The sequence below is a fragment of the Staurois parvus genome, unplaced genomic scaffold (genome assembly GCF_062004578.1).
Source record: "Staurois parvus isolate SC_StPar_1 unplaced genomic scaffold, SC_StPar_1.0 ptg000020l, whole genome shotgun sequence".
NCBI lineage: Eukaryota > Metazoa > Chordata > Amphibia > Anura > Ranidae > Staurois > Staurois parvus.
The window spans coordinates 6670001-6688012 of record NW_028317816.1 but is presented as its reverse complement, the minus strand read 5'-3'; the positions used below and the strand labels follow the sequence as shown (position 1 = coordinate 6688012).

General features: G+C 39.9%; 1 protein-coding gene across 1 annotated transcript in view; it reads left to right on the top strand.

The window, feature by feature from the left end:
• BMPER (BMP binding endothelial regulator) overlaps window positions 1–18012 on the top strand; it is a 331942-nt gene that overhangs the window by 218189 nt on the left and 95741 nt on the right. Inside the window, exons 8-10 of the mRNA XM_089687148.1 lie at window positions 8134–8243; window positions 12715–12855; window positions 15596–15700. Coding sequence (XP_089543274.1) covers window positions 8134–8243; window positions 12715–12855; window positions 15596–15700 — 356 coding nt within the window. The remainder of the gene's footprint in view (window positions 1–8133; window positions 8244–12714; window positions 12856–15595; window positions 15701–18012) is intronic.

Here is an 18012-nt window from a genome sequence, read left to right as displayed (position 1 = left end):
ACCTTTGGGTAGAGGTCGGTTGCGTCAGGAAGGAAATTGTAGTTCCCTCTCATGCAACTACCTGAGGGGGAGGTGTCGCAAACGTGCGCCTCAGAGATGGACGCAGTTCAACCATTTTGTTAGGCATCTCTATTTTCTCCTTTCATCTTTCCACCCCTCCCTCTCACTGAGAGGAGACCTCTGGCCAGTGTGGGTATGTGTACTGTTTATGGGTCACTGGCCAGGCAAGGCATTTCTAGCTCGGGGCCGAGCGGTCTGCAAAAGTGTAGCCTTTCTCACCTAGGCCAGGATAAGGCCAGGATTCCCAAGAGAATTGGAGCCTCACTGACCAACATGCCTGTGTAGTTTCACACCTCGTAAAACAGATAACGAGCCTTCCCAGAAGTTGAAAGAAATACTGACCTGATGAGCCTAACTCAGTGGAGGTGACAGAATCAGATAAACTCTGTTAAACTCCATTTTTCCACTATGTCTCATATCTTGGAATATGAGAGACTTACATAAAAAACAGACATCCCGTCAGATTGGCTAGGAGCAGGCGAACAGTTTGATGGGTCATTCGAATTATCTCGAACAATCAGGGGAGCCGAAACATAGAACTCATTAACCGTGGAACATATAATTTCATAATTCATATCTAGATAATCCTCAGACTTGTCTGCATAATAATATACCCGCGGGTAAATTGTCGCGTGTGCAGCTGGGAAGTTATAGACCAGAATATGAATTATGAAGGATGTTGGTTCCAATTTTGGGTTCCGCCTGCCGATCCCTCCCTAAACAGAGTATTGATCAGTTACTCAGAACCACCCCCCTGCTGGGATACTTTAAAACAGGCTATCAGGCCTAAGAAAGAAAGTTAAAGATGTCTCCCATTCTTAACATCAATATACCACCTGGGGAGACCTTTCTTTCTGAAACGTGATCTGCTTCCATTCAAGGCTTAATGGCAAGTAACTTAACCCTTTACCTTCTCCCTGTTATCTCTTTGCTGTGGTGTGCTGTTTTGTATGTATATATATATATATATATATATATCTTAGTTACATCTTCTCTGTAAATATTTTATTGCACCTGTTTGACCCTTTTAGTAATAAATTTCTCTTTCTGAAAGTGTTGAACTGTTTCTACAGCCCTTAATTGCAATTTCCGAATCCCTGCCTTTAAAGAGACGCTACTATTTGTTTTAACTCTCTGTATAACCGGCCTGTGTCAATGACCAGGTTATGCGGATGATTATTTCAATTATTATAGTGTTATAGCGATATTGCGAGTTCCCTCTTTCTCTGAACAAAAAGGAGGTGGTGGCAGTGTGAAGGGGTTAATTGCGTAATTAACCTGACCCAGCAACAATCACTCAGGCTGACGGCACATCAATCTGTTGTCCATTAGCTGGAAAATCGTTACGCGCGTCACATCGCGGTTTTAAGCGGCCAGTCCTTCGGTCATGAGTTAGATGAGAAGGTCTGGGGTTGCCACTTCTGCAGATCTTTAAGCTTTTCCCCTCTACCATCCAGGAAGCTAGGTATTCAATGGATGGTTTAAGAAATGTATGGATTTTTATTTTAATGCAACTTAAAGCCCAATGCCAATGCCCAGTGTTTTGTCTTGTCTTTCTTCTTCGTCTCCTCTCCAGTGCTGGGCAGTACCCAATGAAGCAGAGAACCGGAGAGTACAAATCTGGTGCAGCTGTGCATGGCAGCCAGTTAGCTTCTAACTTCAGCTTGTTCAATTAAACTTTGACAAAAAACCTGGAAGCTGATTAGTTTCACAGCTGATTGCACAGCATCTCCGGATTTTGCTTTAGTAAATCAACTTCTTTATGTTAGTGTAGAACGTCATGATTATACACCTCCAGTGGGCAGGCTTATGACAACCTGCAAATAAACAGAAGGTGCACTGGCATTGTGTAAAATCCTGAAAAAATTTTTAACTGGTTAAAATAAATATATTGTACTCACAAATGTGATAAAAAGACATACTTCTTTCCTTTTTTATAAGGAACATCTCATCAACCAACAAATGCACTTATTTGTCTATTAATACTTCATACGAAGACCAGCTTCTAATATAGTGGCTAACTCATTTTGAGGCAGCACCTCATCATCAGAGCCAACCAGTCCTGACAACCTGCACTCACAGAAAGTGGGTTTAATGAGGAAGAGGACTGGCGGTAGATCACAGAGAGCCTGGGGATGATTTACTAAAGGCAAATGTGCTGTTTACTTTGCAAGGGAAGTTGCCACAGTGCTTATGGAATGAGGTGAAGCTCTGCTGACTTCCATCACTCGGTCATGGGCAAGGAAAAATGTTTTTTTTATGATATAATTTTTTTATTTTTCAAATTTTTGAAGAAGAAAAATATAACAAACCCAAAAGAACATGGCATTATAGGTGTGACCATAGCTCGAACCAAGAACCAAAACCAAGCCCAAACAAGGTATCCCATTATACTAGACCTTTTGGATAACATGTCAGCAAGTCTTGTTGTATGTCTCATAGCCTACACTGGGACCATGACCAGTTGAGTTTCCTAGGTTAAATTTAACAAGTACAATTTGTGGTCCAGATGCACCCAGATCAGCTCAGGTAACACATTTCACCTATAAACTATAAGAAATAGTAATAATAGATAAGTGGGTTCCAATAAAAACTCTTAGGAGAGCCCCCCCCCCATTGGAACCACTAGGGGATAACAGCACAAAAATGCTCTTTTTTAATTTTTCTTTCATGTGATTGAGTATTCTGTGAAATATTACCAGGTTCACTAAGCTCTGCAGCAAATTCCCTTGCAAAGTTAATAGCCTTTTTATTTTTAGTAAATCAATCCCAGTGAGTCTAAGGAAGAGAGCACAGGAGATGAGGTGAGTATTGCAGTGAGAATTTTTTTTCAGCTGCTGAGGGACTAAAAAACATTTAGTTTTATTTTTCAATCATCCAAATATGTGGGGGCTAAATCCCTTTCTTTAATTCTATATGATTGGGTATTTAAGAATATTCACTGCATAAATATTATCTACTCTTTTAGTAAATCATCATATTTAATTATGTTACATGGTAAGTTTGATGGATTTCTTTTCATTCAACAAAACATAGTTCTTTGAACTGCACAGTCTGAACCACTTTGAATAATGACATTCTTTCTTGCACATCTGTAATGATTCTTGTAATTTATGGATATGGTTTAATAGTTGCAGTTTGGATTTGGTTTGTTTGGAAACAGGGGTTCACAATTTATATCAAAGCTGTGTACAAGCATTGTTTAACACTATTTTTTATTTCTTTGTGGTGTTATTTTTAAATTGCTTGGTTTATTTATTTTGGTTGATCTTGTTGGTGGTCTTCTCTTGATCTAGCACTTCAGGTATAAACTGTGGAATTCAGTCTTGCATATAATGTTTTTCATTTTTCAGTTTGTGTTCTTTTTTTTGGTTCTTGCCTAAAGGATAACTTGCACTTATGCGAGTTAGAAACCATGATGAAGTTAAAACATTTGGATCATCTTGGTTATCGCAATGTATTATTTTAGATCAAGCAATTGTACAATGGGACAGCTTGTACAAGACATGCTTTGGCTTTGCATATCATAAATGACACTAGTAGCCTCCACCTATTATAAAACAAATCAGCTTCTTTATTGTTTTGCCTAGGAATCAGTGCAATGCAGCATAAAACAAAAGGTGTCTACCCATGTCCCATTTTAGACTTAAAGTATTACTAAACCCACAACAGTAAAATCTGTCTGTTTGGACAGCTAACTGCCCTACAGCTTTTAACTCTATTTTTTTTACTTTGAATAGAGTATGGAAGGGTTAAATTCCTAACTTGTTATTTTTTTACTGTCTGTATCCCGCTGGGAAGATTCTCTTCACTACATTAGTAAGTGAAAAAATAGGCTAATACACCCCCAAATCACAAGATCAGTGCATACAGAGTTAAAGTGTTACTAAACCCACAACAGTAAAATCTGACTGTATATGCAGTAAAGCATACTTGTTATACTCACTGTAGAACCTAAGGGGTTATTCCTCCACATTATGTAAAAAGGATGTTTGATCATCTCTTCTCGGATCCTCCCCTTCTTCCAGTGTCTCCTAAATATTACCTGATTGAACAGAGGCTTGGGGGCAAGCTGCACATGCTTAGTTTGGTATGTATTGCTAGGAAGTTTTTTTTTCTCCTGGGAGAGTGCATGTGATCAGCACAGGGACAATTAGCACTCTCCAGACAGAGGTCAGGGGTTCTGCATCCTCCTACAAGGGAATAAAAAACAAGCTTTAACCAGTGCTTTGCTGGACACTGATAGAAGTCACAAGACTGCTCTAACAGCTGATGAGAAAAGATATTTAGCAGTTTATATTTACTAAAACATATGCATTTCCATGTTCTGTGTGCTGTGGGAGACCAGATATAGTGAATACAGGGTCCTGGGTTTAGTAACACTTTAAGCCTAGTACACATGATTAGAATATCGAATGAATGATCATTCGTTTTTTTCTCTCTTTTTTTTTTTTTGCATGCTAGCCTCATATTGAAAATGAAAAGGTTACTAGCGTTATGAAAATTCTAATACGACAGAACTTTGGAAGCAATCTAATGTATTATATAGTATTGTAATATATTCTTTAGTTTCTGAGCATGCACGGTCTTGGTCATTCAATTTTTTTATGGACAAGTACTGTACTGAAATGAATATCGTTCCTTCTGTTATTGTACAAGAAAAGTTTTTGTGCTTGTCCCTTTGGATAATTTTGCATGAACTGTCGTGATCGGCTCTCGAAAGCTGTGTACTAACGATCAGATTATCAAACGATCACTCCGAAACGGTATTTTCTGTCCAATATTCTCATTGTGTGTACAAGGCTCTAGGGTGGGTGTGCTACTGATAAGATACAAAGCCGTGGAATGTGAACACAGTACCCAGACTTTTACAGATTGGACTGTTCTAAAAGTAAAGCATTGTAATTTTTAAGTTTCTTGAAACACGTTATGTTTCACTATTTATTTCTCTGGAAATGTAATTTCTTTATTTGGACAACACTACAGGAACCTTAACCACTTGCCACCCTGCCACTGTATATATACGTGTGCAGGGCGGCACTGGGGCGCAAAACCATGTTTTAAAATGGGTTCTGCGCTCCCGACGTTTTCGCCGGCAGGGGGCGCGCGCGCGCTCCTGCCGGCCCCTCGGGTGACACCATTTGATCCCGGAGGGATCAATCATTCGATTTCAGCCAGTGATGTCTGGCTGAAATCAGATGATCGGTCCCTGTCCTATCCTGTCCTGTGTTGACATTTACACAAGACAGGATATGATGTCATTCTTCTCTGCCTGGACACATTCCGTTCCAGACAGAGAAGAAGACATCCAAACAGTGAGTAAAACAGCACATACCCACAGTTAGAACACACCTAGGACACATTTAACCCCCGGATCGCCCCCCCTCCCCCAGTTAACCCCTTCACTGCCCTGTCACCAGTGTCACTGATCAGTGAATCGATTTTTACTGATCACTGTATCAGTGTCGCTGGCGACTTCCGATAGTGTTAGCTCCCCTCCCAGATAGCGCCAGTTTGCCCGCCAGTACACCAGTAATCCCGTTTAACCCCTTAATCCCCCCCCCCTCAGTTAACCCCTTCACTGCCCTGTCACCAGTGTCACTGATCAGTGAACCGATTTTTACTGATCACTGTATCAGTGTCGCTGGCGACTTCCGATAGTGTTAGCGCCCCTCCCAGATAGCGCCAGATTGCCCGCCAGTACACCAGTAATCCCGTTTAACCCTTTGATCGCCCCCCCCCCCCAGTTAACCCCTTCACTGCCCTGTCACCAGTGTCACTGATCAGTGAACCGATTTTTACTGATCACTGTATCAGTGTCGCTGGCGACTTCCGATAGTGTTAGCGCCCCTCCCAGATAGCGCCAGATTTCCCGCTAATACACCAGTAATCCCGTCTAACCCCTTGATCGCCCCCCCCCGAGTTAACCCCTTCACTGCCCTGTCACCAGTGTCATTGATCAGTGAACAGATTTTTACTGATCACTGTATCAGTGTCGCTGGCGACTTCCAATAGTGTTAGCACACCTCCCAGATAGCGCCAGTTTGCCCGCCAGTACACCAGTAATCCCATTTAACCCCTTGATTGCCCCCCCCAGTTAACCCCTTCACTGCCCTGTCACCAGTGTCATTGATTACAGTGAACAGATTTTTACTGATCACTCTATTAGTGTCACTGGTGACTTCCGATAGTGTTTGCACCCCTCCCATATAGCTCCAGTTTGCCCGCTAATGCACAGGATTTTTTTTACCAAAAACATGTAGCAGAATACATTTTGGCTTAAATTTATGACTAACTTTGAGTTTACGATATATTTTTTATAGCTGAAAGTAGAAAATATAGTTTTTTCAAAATTTTTGTGATTTTTTGTTTATAGCGCAAAAAATAAAAAGCGCACAGGTGATAAAATACCACCAAAAGAAAGCTCTATTTGTGTGAAAAAAAGGACGTTAATTTTGTTTGGGTGCAGCATTGCATGACCGCGCAATTATCATTTGAATTAGTGCAGCGCTGTATAGCAAAAAAAGGCATAAATTACAGTATCTATACCATAGTTTGTAGACGCTATAACTTTCACACAAAGCAATCAATATACACTTATTGGGATTTTTTTACCAAAACATGTAGCAGAATACATTTTGGCTTAAATTTATGACTAACTTTGAGTTTACGATATATTTTTTATAGCTGAAATTAGAAAATACTGTTTTTTTTCAAAATTTTCGTGAGTTTTTTGGTTATAGCGCAAAAAATAAAAAGCGCACAGATGATAAAATACCATCAAAAGAAAGCTCTATTTGTGTGAAAAAAAGGACGTAAATTTCGTTTGGGTACAGCATTGCATGACCGTGCAATTATCATTTGAATTAGTGCAGCGCCAAACAGCAAAAAAAGGCCTGGTCATTAAGGGGGGTAAATCCTCAGGAGCTCAAGTGGTTAAATCGTAGGGTGCTCTATAATGGTAATCACAACCAGAACCTACAAGATAAGCCTTGTAAGCCCTGCCCTTCTATCAGCCAACATGTTGGATAGGTGATTTCACTAGCCCATAGTATGGGACAGTTTGTACTGTAGGCTCTGGTTGCAACATTACTTTTAGAGTACCCTGACAATTCAGCTTCTGGGGCACTTTGGAAGGAAGTTATGCAGGTGGGCAACAGGGAGGTGCCTACTGTCCAATTAGTAAAGAAAGTCAAGGGTTTGCTTTAATGAGACTTGTAAATTAATTAGGATATGTACAATTTAGCCTAAAAAAAAGAAAAAAGAAAATACTTACCTTTCCTTTCACCTGTGCTGCTGAACACTGCTTGGACACCACCCCAACACCTTCCCCATGACACTGAAACTCCTGGAGGCATTTTGGAAAGAAGTTATGCAGCAGTCAACAGGAAGACTTACAAAGGAAATGTACAAATTAGCCTAAAAAAGAGAGATAAAACTTACCTTTCCTTTTGCTTGTGCTGCTGAACATTGCTTGGATTCCCCCCATAGTCCTGCTCATTCTTACATCACTACTGTGTCCTGTGGTGATGTGGAGGTCAACGGTATGAATCACTGTACTTCAGAGTTTTTTTAAGATACCTAAGCACAGAGTAAAATTGCAACAACATATGAAACATTTCCAAGGAACAATAGGCATGTATAGTGTGCATTCTTAGTTGTCAGGCATTCAGTATCAAGGACCCAATACATAAAATAGATACTGAAGAAAAGCAGTGCAGCTGCTATGGAAGCTGCATTTGCTATTTACTATAAAGGGAATCTGAAGACTGTCATTGCTAAACTCTCCTTTTGATGATTCCAAGGCTCTATTGCAAGTTAGAGTCAGTATGACAGACGTGTAGTCTGTACCTTTTAAAGCAAGCTATTGAATGTTTTTTTACACTTATACGTAGGTTTCCTTTAAAGTGTATAAGGTCTTATAAGATCTTATTGGAGCATTAATGTAGACTAAATCGTTTGCCTTTCAAGTGACTATTTAAAGCACATTGCTCATGTTTTGGACTGGATTTTAATAGGGAATATTTTTTCACTTACACTGTATTTTTAAAATTACTTTTAAACTTATTTTAGGCCAAAGAAAAGTGTTTGACCTGCCTTCTGGCAGCTGCCTGTTTCGAAGTGATGTCTACGACAACCATTCCAGTTTTATGTACGACAGCTGTACAACGTGCACCTGCAGGGTAAGTAAAGCACCTGCAACCAAATATGAGCTTTCCCTCTGGATCCCTTTCTCACATCTGTCACTTGTCCAGATATACAAAAGGCCAGTAACACACTGAACTTGTGAGTGACATCTGATTACAGGGTTTAATTCATGATTATAACTGTGATTTTATTATGTCACATACTCAGTACTTATATTTCAAGTGTAGACAATAAAATGGCACTATGTCATTCAGAAAATGAACTAGCCTTTTAGGAAATGAATACTGGAACACTGTGATCTTAAAAACATGATGGCAGTGGAAAACAAGTTTGTATAGTTTTCAGAAGAGGACATTTAAAGGGAATGTATAGTTTATTTATGTTTTTTTTTATTATTTTATGACTAAAAATTAAATGTGAAAAATACTGTATGATTACATTTTCTATTAAATATTATAGCAGAACTCCGGGCAAAACTTTTTTATATGTCCTTGTTGCTGATTTCCTACCTTCCCAAGGGTTTCCTGTTTGTAAGACTGGTGTCTGATATTCCTCCTATTCCTCCAGCCACCAGTCTTAGCACTTCCCATCTGTAGTTGTGTTCTTCAATAAGCAGGGATGTAATTCCGTCCCTACTTGCTGTAGTGGGCTGGACAGGAATCACAGACTGCCGGTCTGTACACCCATGGAGGTGATGTTCTGAAAATGACAGCCCCTTTTTGACCCCCTAAAATGGCTGTATCCAAAGTCTTGAACAGCCCTTAAGCTCGTGCCACCCATGAATTGTGGCCTCATCACGGGTGCTCAGAACCCTAAACACTCACATAATACTGTACACATACTGTTTCCTGGTTCCAGTTTCCGCCACCGCTGCCTATGGCCCCCCTGTCACATCACTAGTTGCTAGGACCGCCTAACATCTAGCAACCAGTGATGTATATGGAAGTGGCAGACTGGCCCTATGAGAGGCTCTTGATAAGTGCCAAAGCATCCAGCGCTGTGCCAATCCCCCACCAGCAGCTCTGGCTACTAGCTCCACTGTACTACCAGAGGGTGTTAGAGGGTGGCAAGAATTCATTAGAGGGCTCTACATGTACACAGCAATGTATAGAGGTTGTGGTCATGCTAAGACTGGGACAATATAAGTGAATGTGAAGGTCTTCTCTCTATGGAGAGAGAAAACTGTAATTTTATATAGTGGGGACACTGCGTGTGCATACAGCACTGCATGGACTGTTAATGAGCATACAGAAGACTGTTAGAGCCTATGGTAGGATGGGGTCCCTTTCACTGAATGTGACTCCAGGGGGAAGCCTGGGTGTCATATTGTTTTAGAGAGCTGTAATTGTTTATTAATGGGGTGCTGTGCCTGCATACAGCGCTGTATGGACTGACATGGATTGAGAAAGAGGGCGCATGATTTATGTTGAAGTGGGCGAGTACACATTCAACATGAACAGGCCTATTGTATCTGCCCACATTCAATGCCATTCCCAGAGATTGATGGGAAATGCAGTTTCCTTTTTCTGTAGAGAGTGAGAAGAGGATATGATGTAATCCCGGCTGTTACGCCTCCTCCTTGGCAGAGCAGATGCTGTTATCTTTTGAATTACAGAGATGACTTCCTGAAAATTCAGTTAGACTTTTCTATTCAATGGTAAGGAATTTCACAAATGTATTAACTGCTTAGTGTTTTGTGTAGGTCTACTAATGGATGATTTTTTTTTCCTATCCCGGAGTTCTTATTTAAATGTTGTCTATGAATATTTCATATTTACAGTTTCCAACCTGTGGGTGGAGCTCTAAGTCCTTTTCCCAGATTTAAATTAAAGTTATTCCTAACTGCTCTGTCTTTACAAAGTAAATACACACACAGCTGAATTGCTCTGTGCAGAGTTTCAGTTATAAAACAGTATTGCTAAATAAACCTCACAGACAACTCTCACAGTCCCTCTGAAACAAACATGCACCACACCTGCTATGATTAAGGCTTTCTAGCTGAAACACGTTAGCAGTGTTTATACTGTACTTACAGTGTAGCCAATAATCTTAGTCTATGATACACCATGAAACAAATCTTACTCATTAGAGACTTTGCCACTAATAATATCTGGTGACACCTGTTATTTTGCCATCCATTTTAAATTTAAATTCCCCAGTACAACATTTACACCATTGTAGTTAAGGGATTAATTCATGAGAAGGATGCTTTTAGATTAGTTTATTAAAAGACAAGTTTCAGTATGCTTTGATTTGTAGCTTCTCTTGAGTAGAGAGTAGGAGAAAACGTTGTCATTTGGGAACTTTAAAGAATGAAAGTGCTTTTAGTACAGTAATCCTCAAAATAAGCACTCAAGCACTCCTCCCACCAACAAGCTCCCCAAAACGTATACTCACCTGTCCGTTTTTCTGCTAGATCTTCACCCTGCAGCCATTGGAGCCACAGAACTGCTGCTACAGAGGTTTCCCTGTAGTAATTTTTTCTGTTTGTTAGTTAATTCATTCCTATGAAGTCTGTACATAGGCAAAAGTTGTCATTTAGGACCTTAAAAAAATGAAAGTACTTTTAGCACAAAATCTCCAAAATAAGCACTTAAGCACTCCTCCCACCAACAAGCTTCTCACCTGTCCCCTGGAGCCACACAGCTGCTGCTACAGAAGTCTCCCAATAGTCTCTTTTTCTGTTCATGTGTTTATTAATTTCTGTGGACTCTGTTCTTCATGTCTTTCTTTTCCATGGGAACAATGCCCTGCCAGTGGACTTCTGCAGTGGCACCTTGGCTTCCAGTGGTCTGTAAGGTGAAGATCTGGCAAGATGTAAAATAGGAAAGTATAAGACTTGGGGACTTGCAGGATGCAGGATGATTATTCATTAATCTCCATTGGTTTATAGGGAGTATACACTCACCGCCCACTTTATTAGGTACACCTTGCTAGTGCCAAGAAAATATCTCTCACACCATTACACCACCAGCAGCAGCCTGAACCATTGCTACAAGGCAGGATGGATCCATGCTTTCATGTTGTTCATGCCAAATTCTGACCAACTGAATGTCGCAGCAACCTGACCTCTGACATCAACAAGGCATTTTCATCCATACAACTGCTGCTCACTGGATATTTTCTCTTTTTCTAACCATTCTCTGTGAACCCTAGAGATGGTTGTGTGTGGAAATCCCAGCAGATCAGCAGTTTCTGAAATACTTAGACCAGTCCATCTGGCATCAACAATCATGCCACATTCAAAGTCACTTAAATTCCCTTTCTTCTCCATTCTGATGCTCGGTTTAAACTTCAGCAAGTCATCTTCACCACGTCTACATGCCTAAATGCATTGAGTTGCTGCCAGGTGACTGGCTGATTGGCAATTTGTGTTACCAAGAAAGTGAACAGGTGTTTCTAAAAGAGTGGCCAGTGAGTGTATAGTAATTTTGTTTTCACTTTCTTTCGTTATTATGGTCATGACTAAAAAATAAAATTTTTAAAGCCTCTTTAAAGCCAACAGATGGAGTTTTAGGTATCCTTTTACAGACTTTTCCAACTCTATGTTGGATTCTGTGATGACAATGTCTGTTGTTTGCAGAACTGAATAGCTCAAGTTGATACTTCATCTCTTTTCATAGGGGTTAATGTAAAGTTTCATTTAGACAAAATGATGAATGAATGCATGTGTCTTCTTCTTTGCTGTCTTAGCAAACCCGCAATGCTCTGGGAATCCTATGTCATGTAATAATTGTTTGTAATACATTTGTAAAAAGAAGAGTGTTTACAGTACATATAGTAGAAAATACTGTATATAAAACAATACATATACACGTTTAAGAAAAAAGACAACTTATATAAAACTGACCTAAAACCATAATATTATCACTTAAAATCATATGCTTGAGCTCCTTATGAGATACAGAAGGGGAGCGACTCACAAACAGCAAAAGAACTGCAACTTGATTTGTTACACAATGATAAATTAAGGTAATTTCTCATTCTTTTAGTTTACCTTCCCTCTAATTTTTAAATATTATGTACCATTTTGAAAAAACCTAAAAAGTCAATTTAAAGGGACAAGAAGGATACATTCGATATGCAATCTTGACAAAGATACCATGAGTAGAATGGTACACAGCTGAGCTAGAATGGTACACATCTGAACCTGAAAAAGTCTAACTAGAATGGCCAGTCATATGCAAGGAAAAAACAGCATTTTTGGTTGCACATAATTGGATAATAGAAGTCAGCAGAGCTTCGCTTAATTCACTAAACTAAGGGGAAATTCCCTTGCAAAGTGAACAGCTTTTAAATAGCCTTTAGTAAATCAACCTCAATGGGCTGAAAAGCTCTGACACTTTGTTTAGAATGGTGTGCTTATTTATTAAATTGCATTATACTACGTGAAAGTCTGTTAATCCACATAATCTTCTAGAAGGCAACTACCTAAAAGAAACAACAAATCTTTGGATTATGTGTCCTTGACTGTTAAGATTTTTGTCGATTCTGTGGTTTCTCTAGGACTCAACTGTAGTGTGTAGAAGGAAGTGTTCTCCAGCTGGAACATGCAAAAATGGGCAAGAGCAATGCTGTGATGAGTGTGTCTCCTATGTGCCTGCTGAAGAAGTAAAGGTCTGCAAGTCAGGACACAAAATATTCAGGGTAAATGCAGTTAAACATTAATATAATTCATTAAAGCGAAGCTAAAGTCTCCATACTTACCTGTCCAATGGTCTTGTGACAGTGCTGACATCTTCTATTGAGTGCCAGTCTTCGGGCCTCTTCATTGGCCAGTAGGGGATGGTGTCACTCCTGCACATGTGCAGATCGGCCCGGCACTGCATGCGCAGCTCAGCTTTCAGTGCTGGAAGAGACTGCCAGCAGGCAGGTAGGGGTATTTTATTGTAGAATAGAGTACATGTCTCTTCTGTAATAAAGGCCTGCCTGCTCGCAGGTTATAACAGTGGGACTTTAGTTCTGCTTTAAATAAAATGTCATGAAAGTAATGTGAAGGCTGAGGATTTCTGAATTTTGCTGCTTAAAAGCCTAGGCATAAATGTTACATAGAAAGTACCATCCTAACAGGGAGGGGCAAGAGTGACAAAGAGCCTTGCCCATATAATCACTCTGAAATTGTTTGAATTGGAAAAGGCAAGGCCACAGCTTAAGTGGATTAACAAAACCATAAAGGAGAGGTTCAGAAAGCACATATCATCAAAATGAAAGTGATTCTAAAGGCTTTTTTTAAAATAACAAACATGTCTAGACTTACCTGCTGTGTGCAGTGGTTTTACACAGAACAGCCTGGATCCTACTCTACTCGGGTCCCTGGCTCCTTCCTCCTGTATCCATTCATACACAGAGGTGTGGCGCGACGTGACCCCACCCCCTCTCTATTCTCATTGGCTCACTGGCTGTGATTGACAGATGTGGGAGCTGATGCCTCCCACTTCTGTCTCAGCCAGTGAGGGGAAGGAGTCCCGGGATAGCCGAGACTCCAGTACACATCGTTGGATCCAGAGGGGGCTTAGTTGAGTATTGGGGGGCTAGAGGGGATGCTGCACACATAAGGTTTTTTTACCTTCATGTATAGAATGCATGAAGGTAAAAAACCTTGAGCCTTTAGAACCACTTGAATGAAGCGGAAGCAGGGAGATCCTTGCGCAGCAAGCCTTTAGGTTCAGTGTTTTCTCCATCAAGATGAACAGTGCACAGCAGTAACATCACAGAAAGTCACTCCAAATCATGTGAGAATAGCATCAGATGCAGCAGCACCTTGGATGATCTTACACTGCAGACATGCTACACATCAGGAGGAATCCAAAACAAAAAGTAAAACTTTTACTACTTAGTCTGAATTATCTTTTCTAGATAATTTCTCTAAGATATTAAATCTTTACTAGTTAAGTTTAGATTGACTTTAAATAATGCCTTGCATTTAGCTAACTGTAACACGCTATTAAAGTATATTACAGTATAATCATTAGAGAACATCTCAATTTCCTAAAGCCTTGTTTGAATAATGTGGGTTTTTTTTTAATTTAGTGTCTGTAAAAAAGAATCTGAGTGATAAAACATGTGGGGGTTGGAGTTGCTGCTTCATAATAAGACAATGACCTTGAAAAGACATGAGGCCAGTAAAGTCTGAACCTCCCTTCTCTGTCTTCCCTTTTTGTTCTATTTTGGGGACTCATTCGATAGTGACACTAAGATCAGGATGGTTGCAATAAAGTCTGTATGTTTAAAAACAAATCAGCAATGGGCAGGTTCCTGTAGATGAAAGTGTCATATCCCATCTCACTTTTGGAAATGTAACCCAAATCTGGGGATTTTTCTTTTTCTTATGAAAGCTTGGGTACATGTCTAGTGGCTACACCATGCCATATTGGTAATGTGGCACAGTGTCACTGTAGGCCGGTTTAGGCCAGGCAGAGTGAAAATCGGGTTACAAAAGTTTAGAAGTATACAAAACACATACAAGTTTGTCAAAAGGGGGCATTTGGCATATGATGTGCCAAATGCCCATAGGAACCTAAATGGTATATTGAGCTAAATATTGCTTGCTATGCCACTTGCTTAAGTTATTGACACCTGCCATATAGCATCTCCATTTCAGCTGGTGCAGACTAAAAAAGACAAGGGCCGCACTTGTGTATACTTGAAAATAAATGATGAACAATAAATAATTATGTTTATGAAAACTGAAGAGAAGAGTGGAAATGCTGTACATGGCATTTGAGTTCCTTTAAGTTGCATAGTACCTGATAGTGAAATTGAATTGATTGCTACAGGCAACACAGATATTTGGATTTTTTATATATTTTTCGTCAGTGAATGTGTGCTGTGTCTATGAAGGGCAAAGCAACAGTTTAATTTTAATGCCGACCTTCACAGATGCATCAATCTTTTTTCCCTTCTTTCCGCTGATCTGCTCAGCTTATATGAAAGCAATTCCCCGTGTGAGCTACAAGTCACTGGACTAGCTCATAGGACTATGGACCTCTCTTATGACAGTGCTGATTAGCCATTTGTTGTCATGTAGTCCTCTATTCCATGAAGCTGAATGGAGCAGTGGAGGAATGAAGAAAAGGTGTATACTGCTGGGGATGAGGGATTAAAGCAAACCTTTTACTTTGCCCATTCCGTTTGCTATAAACCAGACTTAGATCTGGTATACATTGTTCTGTGCTAGACGTATTTAAGAACACATCACTGGGGCTATTGTTTTTCTTCATGCAGCTCTTAAAGATGTTTTTTTCATAACTCATAATTTATTTTATACACTGATACAAGCCCACTGGGGATAAAATGATTATTTTTCTCCTGTAGTTTGATACATGACTGGGATCACTTGCTGTTGAAAGCCACAGCTGATGGCTGCATTTTTTTGGCTTTTCTGCAGGATGGAGAGATGTGGTCCTCTGTCAACTGCACCATCTGTTCTTGTGTGAAAGGCAAGACAGAGTGTCGCAAGAAACAATGCATTCCAGTCCACAGCTGCCCCCAAGTAAGTATTCCTGTGTTCCTATGTCATTTCACAAATCCGTGCACTTAAATTACTCATTGAAGTAAACTTCTGTAACCTTTCTGTGTAACAATTTCTAATAATCATTTATTTAAATTGAGCCTGTCTTTAGCTTTCATGATCGCTTACAGTGATAAGTAGCATGTTCCTAATAAGTCAACATGTACAACGTATTAAGAATCATTGATATAAACATAATTATACACAGTAATATCAGTGTTTTGTAGGTTGTAGTTAGAAGGAAGCTATAGCGGTTTTTGGTTTATTCATTTTATTTTTATTATCGTTATAATTTTTATTTTATGGATAAAATCATGATGTTACAAATACATATTTGATACTTCCATGTATAATTTTGGACAGTGTTAGATTTAGAGGTGATTTATTAAGAGAGTACAAAAGTAAGTCTGTGCTTGTTGACTGAAGCAGTAGACCAAAGATATTGAGCAGTGGTGGTTAACTTGCTTGATATAAGGGGATTCAGGTGGGGTCCCTGACATGACCAAAGGGCCGCACATAATATTCAGTAGATGCAAAGCTACAGAAGACTGTCAAAAGAATGTGGGCATACGCCAACCGGTGATCAGTAGAAGGTCAGAAACTGTGGGCATATTACAATAAATGATCGATAGATGATCAAAAACTGTGGGTATAGTAGAATAGATGATGTCAGACACGTTAAAGAAATGACTGAGAACATTCTTCAGAAGATGGCCAGAGCAGGAGATACCTTACAATCATGCTCACAACATTTGATATTTCTTTATCATTCACATATTTGTTCTTCAATTAATCTACATGCTGATTATCTTGGCTCTCTTTGAAGCTATCTGGATTGGCTAATCCTATCCTTGGCCATATCATGGAAGAAGTACCTGGACCCACTGGACTGACGATTGTGGGGACTGTCTGGAATGTGGGCACTGCCAGTGGTGCTTCCCAGAAAACCTTCTTCGATCAGCAGCTTGCAGCCATTTGGCTGCAGTTCTGTTCAGTGTATTTTGACAACGGAGGGTCCCTGCTGTCAGAAGACAGTGTCCAAGGAGGAAGGGGGGGGGGAAGGGAATCTGTTAATTTTTTTTTTTTTGCTCAGCCCACTGGCTGAACAAAACAAAAAACAAGCAGCGTGTACCCAGCTTTAGGGACTCAACACCAATACTTTGGATGTCCCCTGCTTGACTCACTTAACTCACTATACAGATTCTTCCATAGCTCCACCATATTTGGCCTGCTATTCCTCTACTCCAGAAAAGAGTTATTTGCAGCTATGGTACATTTTATGGGCCAAATTGCAAATATGATTTCTGATTCCTAACATAGAGGTTTTAAGCATGTCTTTCCTGGAGCTATAGTCGCTTCTGTGCCTTCTGCTGCAGATACCGTGTCTGAAGAAGGGATCCTATGGGATGAGTTTGTTTTTGAGGAGCCTCAGTCAACTCAAATAGCTTCCAGGATAAAATATACAATCAGCCCTTTTCCAATACAGTGTGAGCCACATTTAAAATAGAACAGCCTGTAGCTCTTACTAGTACTGCTACCAATCTGAGATCTCTGAAAAGGCCCACACTCCTTACTTTAAACTGTTCTTAATGGAGACTAGGATGCCCCTGACAATTTTTTTACACCTGTCAAACACTTTGCAGAGCCATATCCTTTGAGGATTTTCCTAAATATGTTGATCTGGCAATATCCCACCTTAACATACTACTGGAAATACCTACTGAGAATGATTCAGTGTTTAAGGATCCCACTTCCAAACATTTGGAAGCCCTTCTAAATCCTTATTCCTGCTAGCATACCCTGCTATGCAACCTGTCCTAGCTGTAAAGTCAATTGGTGAGACCATAAGGGAGTGGACCCATGTCAAAAGATTCAGCTACAGTCCTTACTGACCTTTTAGCTGTAGATCACTTAGAGCTTTTGCCTTTAGTCATACGTTATTGTGTAGATGGTTTAGTCAGTATTAATCATCTTGAGTCTTCTGTCTGTAAACACTAGGAGATCTCTGAGGCTAAATTTTTGGTCTGTGGAACAGAAATGTAAAAATGCCTTTTATGTATGTCTATTGACAATGAATGTCTTTTTTGGCACTTTATTTGACAGTTTCATTGGTGGTAAGAATGCCCATTTACCAACGTTCAACAAGCCAAGGCTGCAAACTGTCAAATGTCTCATCAATGAAGTTAAACAGAAAGTTATTTTAATGTCTCTCAGGCTTCTCACTCCAAAAGCCAAGCCTAGGAGAGGGGCCCAGTACTTTTACACAAACCTTGGATCTTTAAAGCCTCCACAAG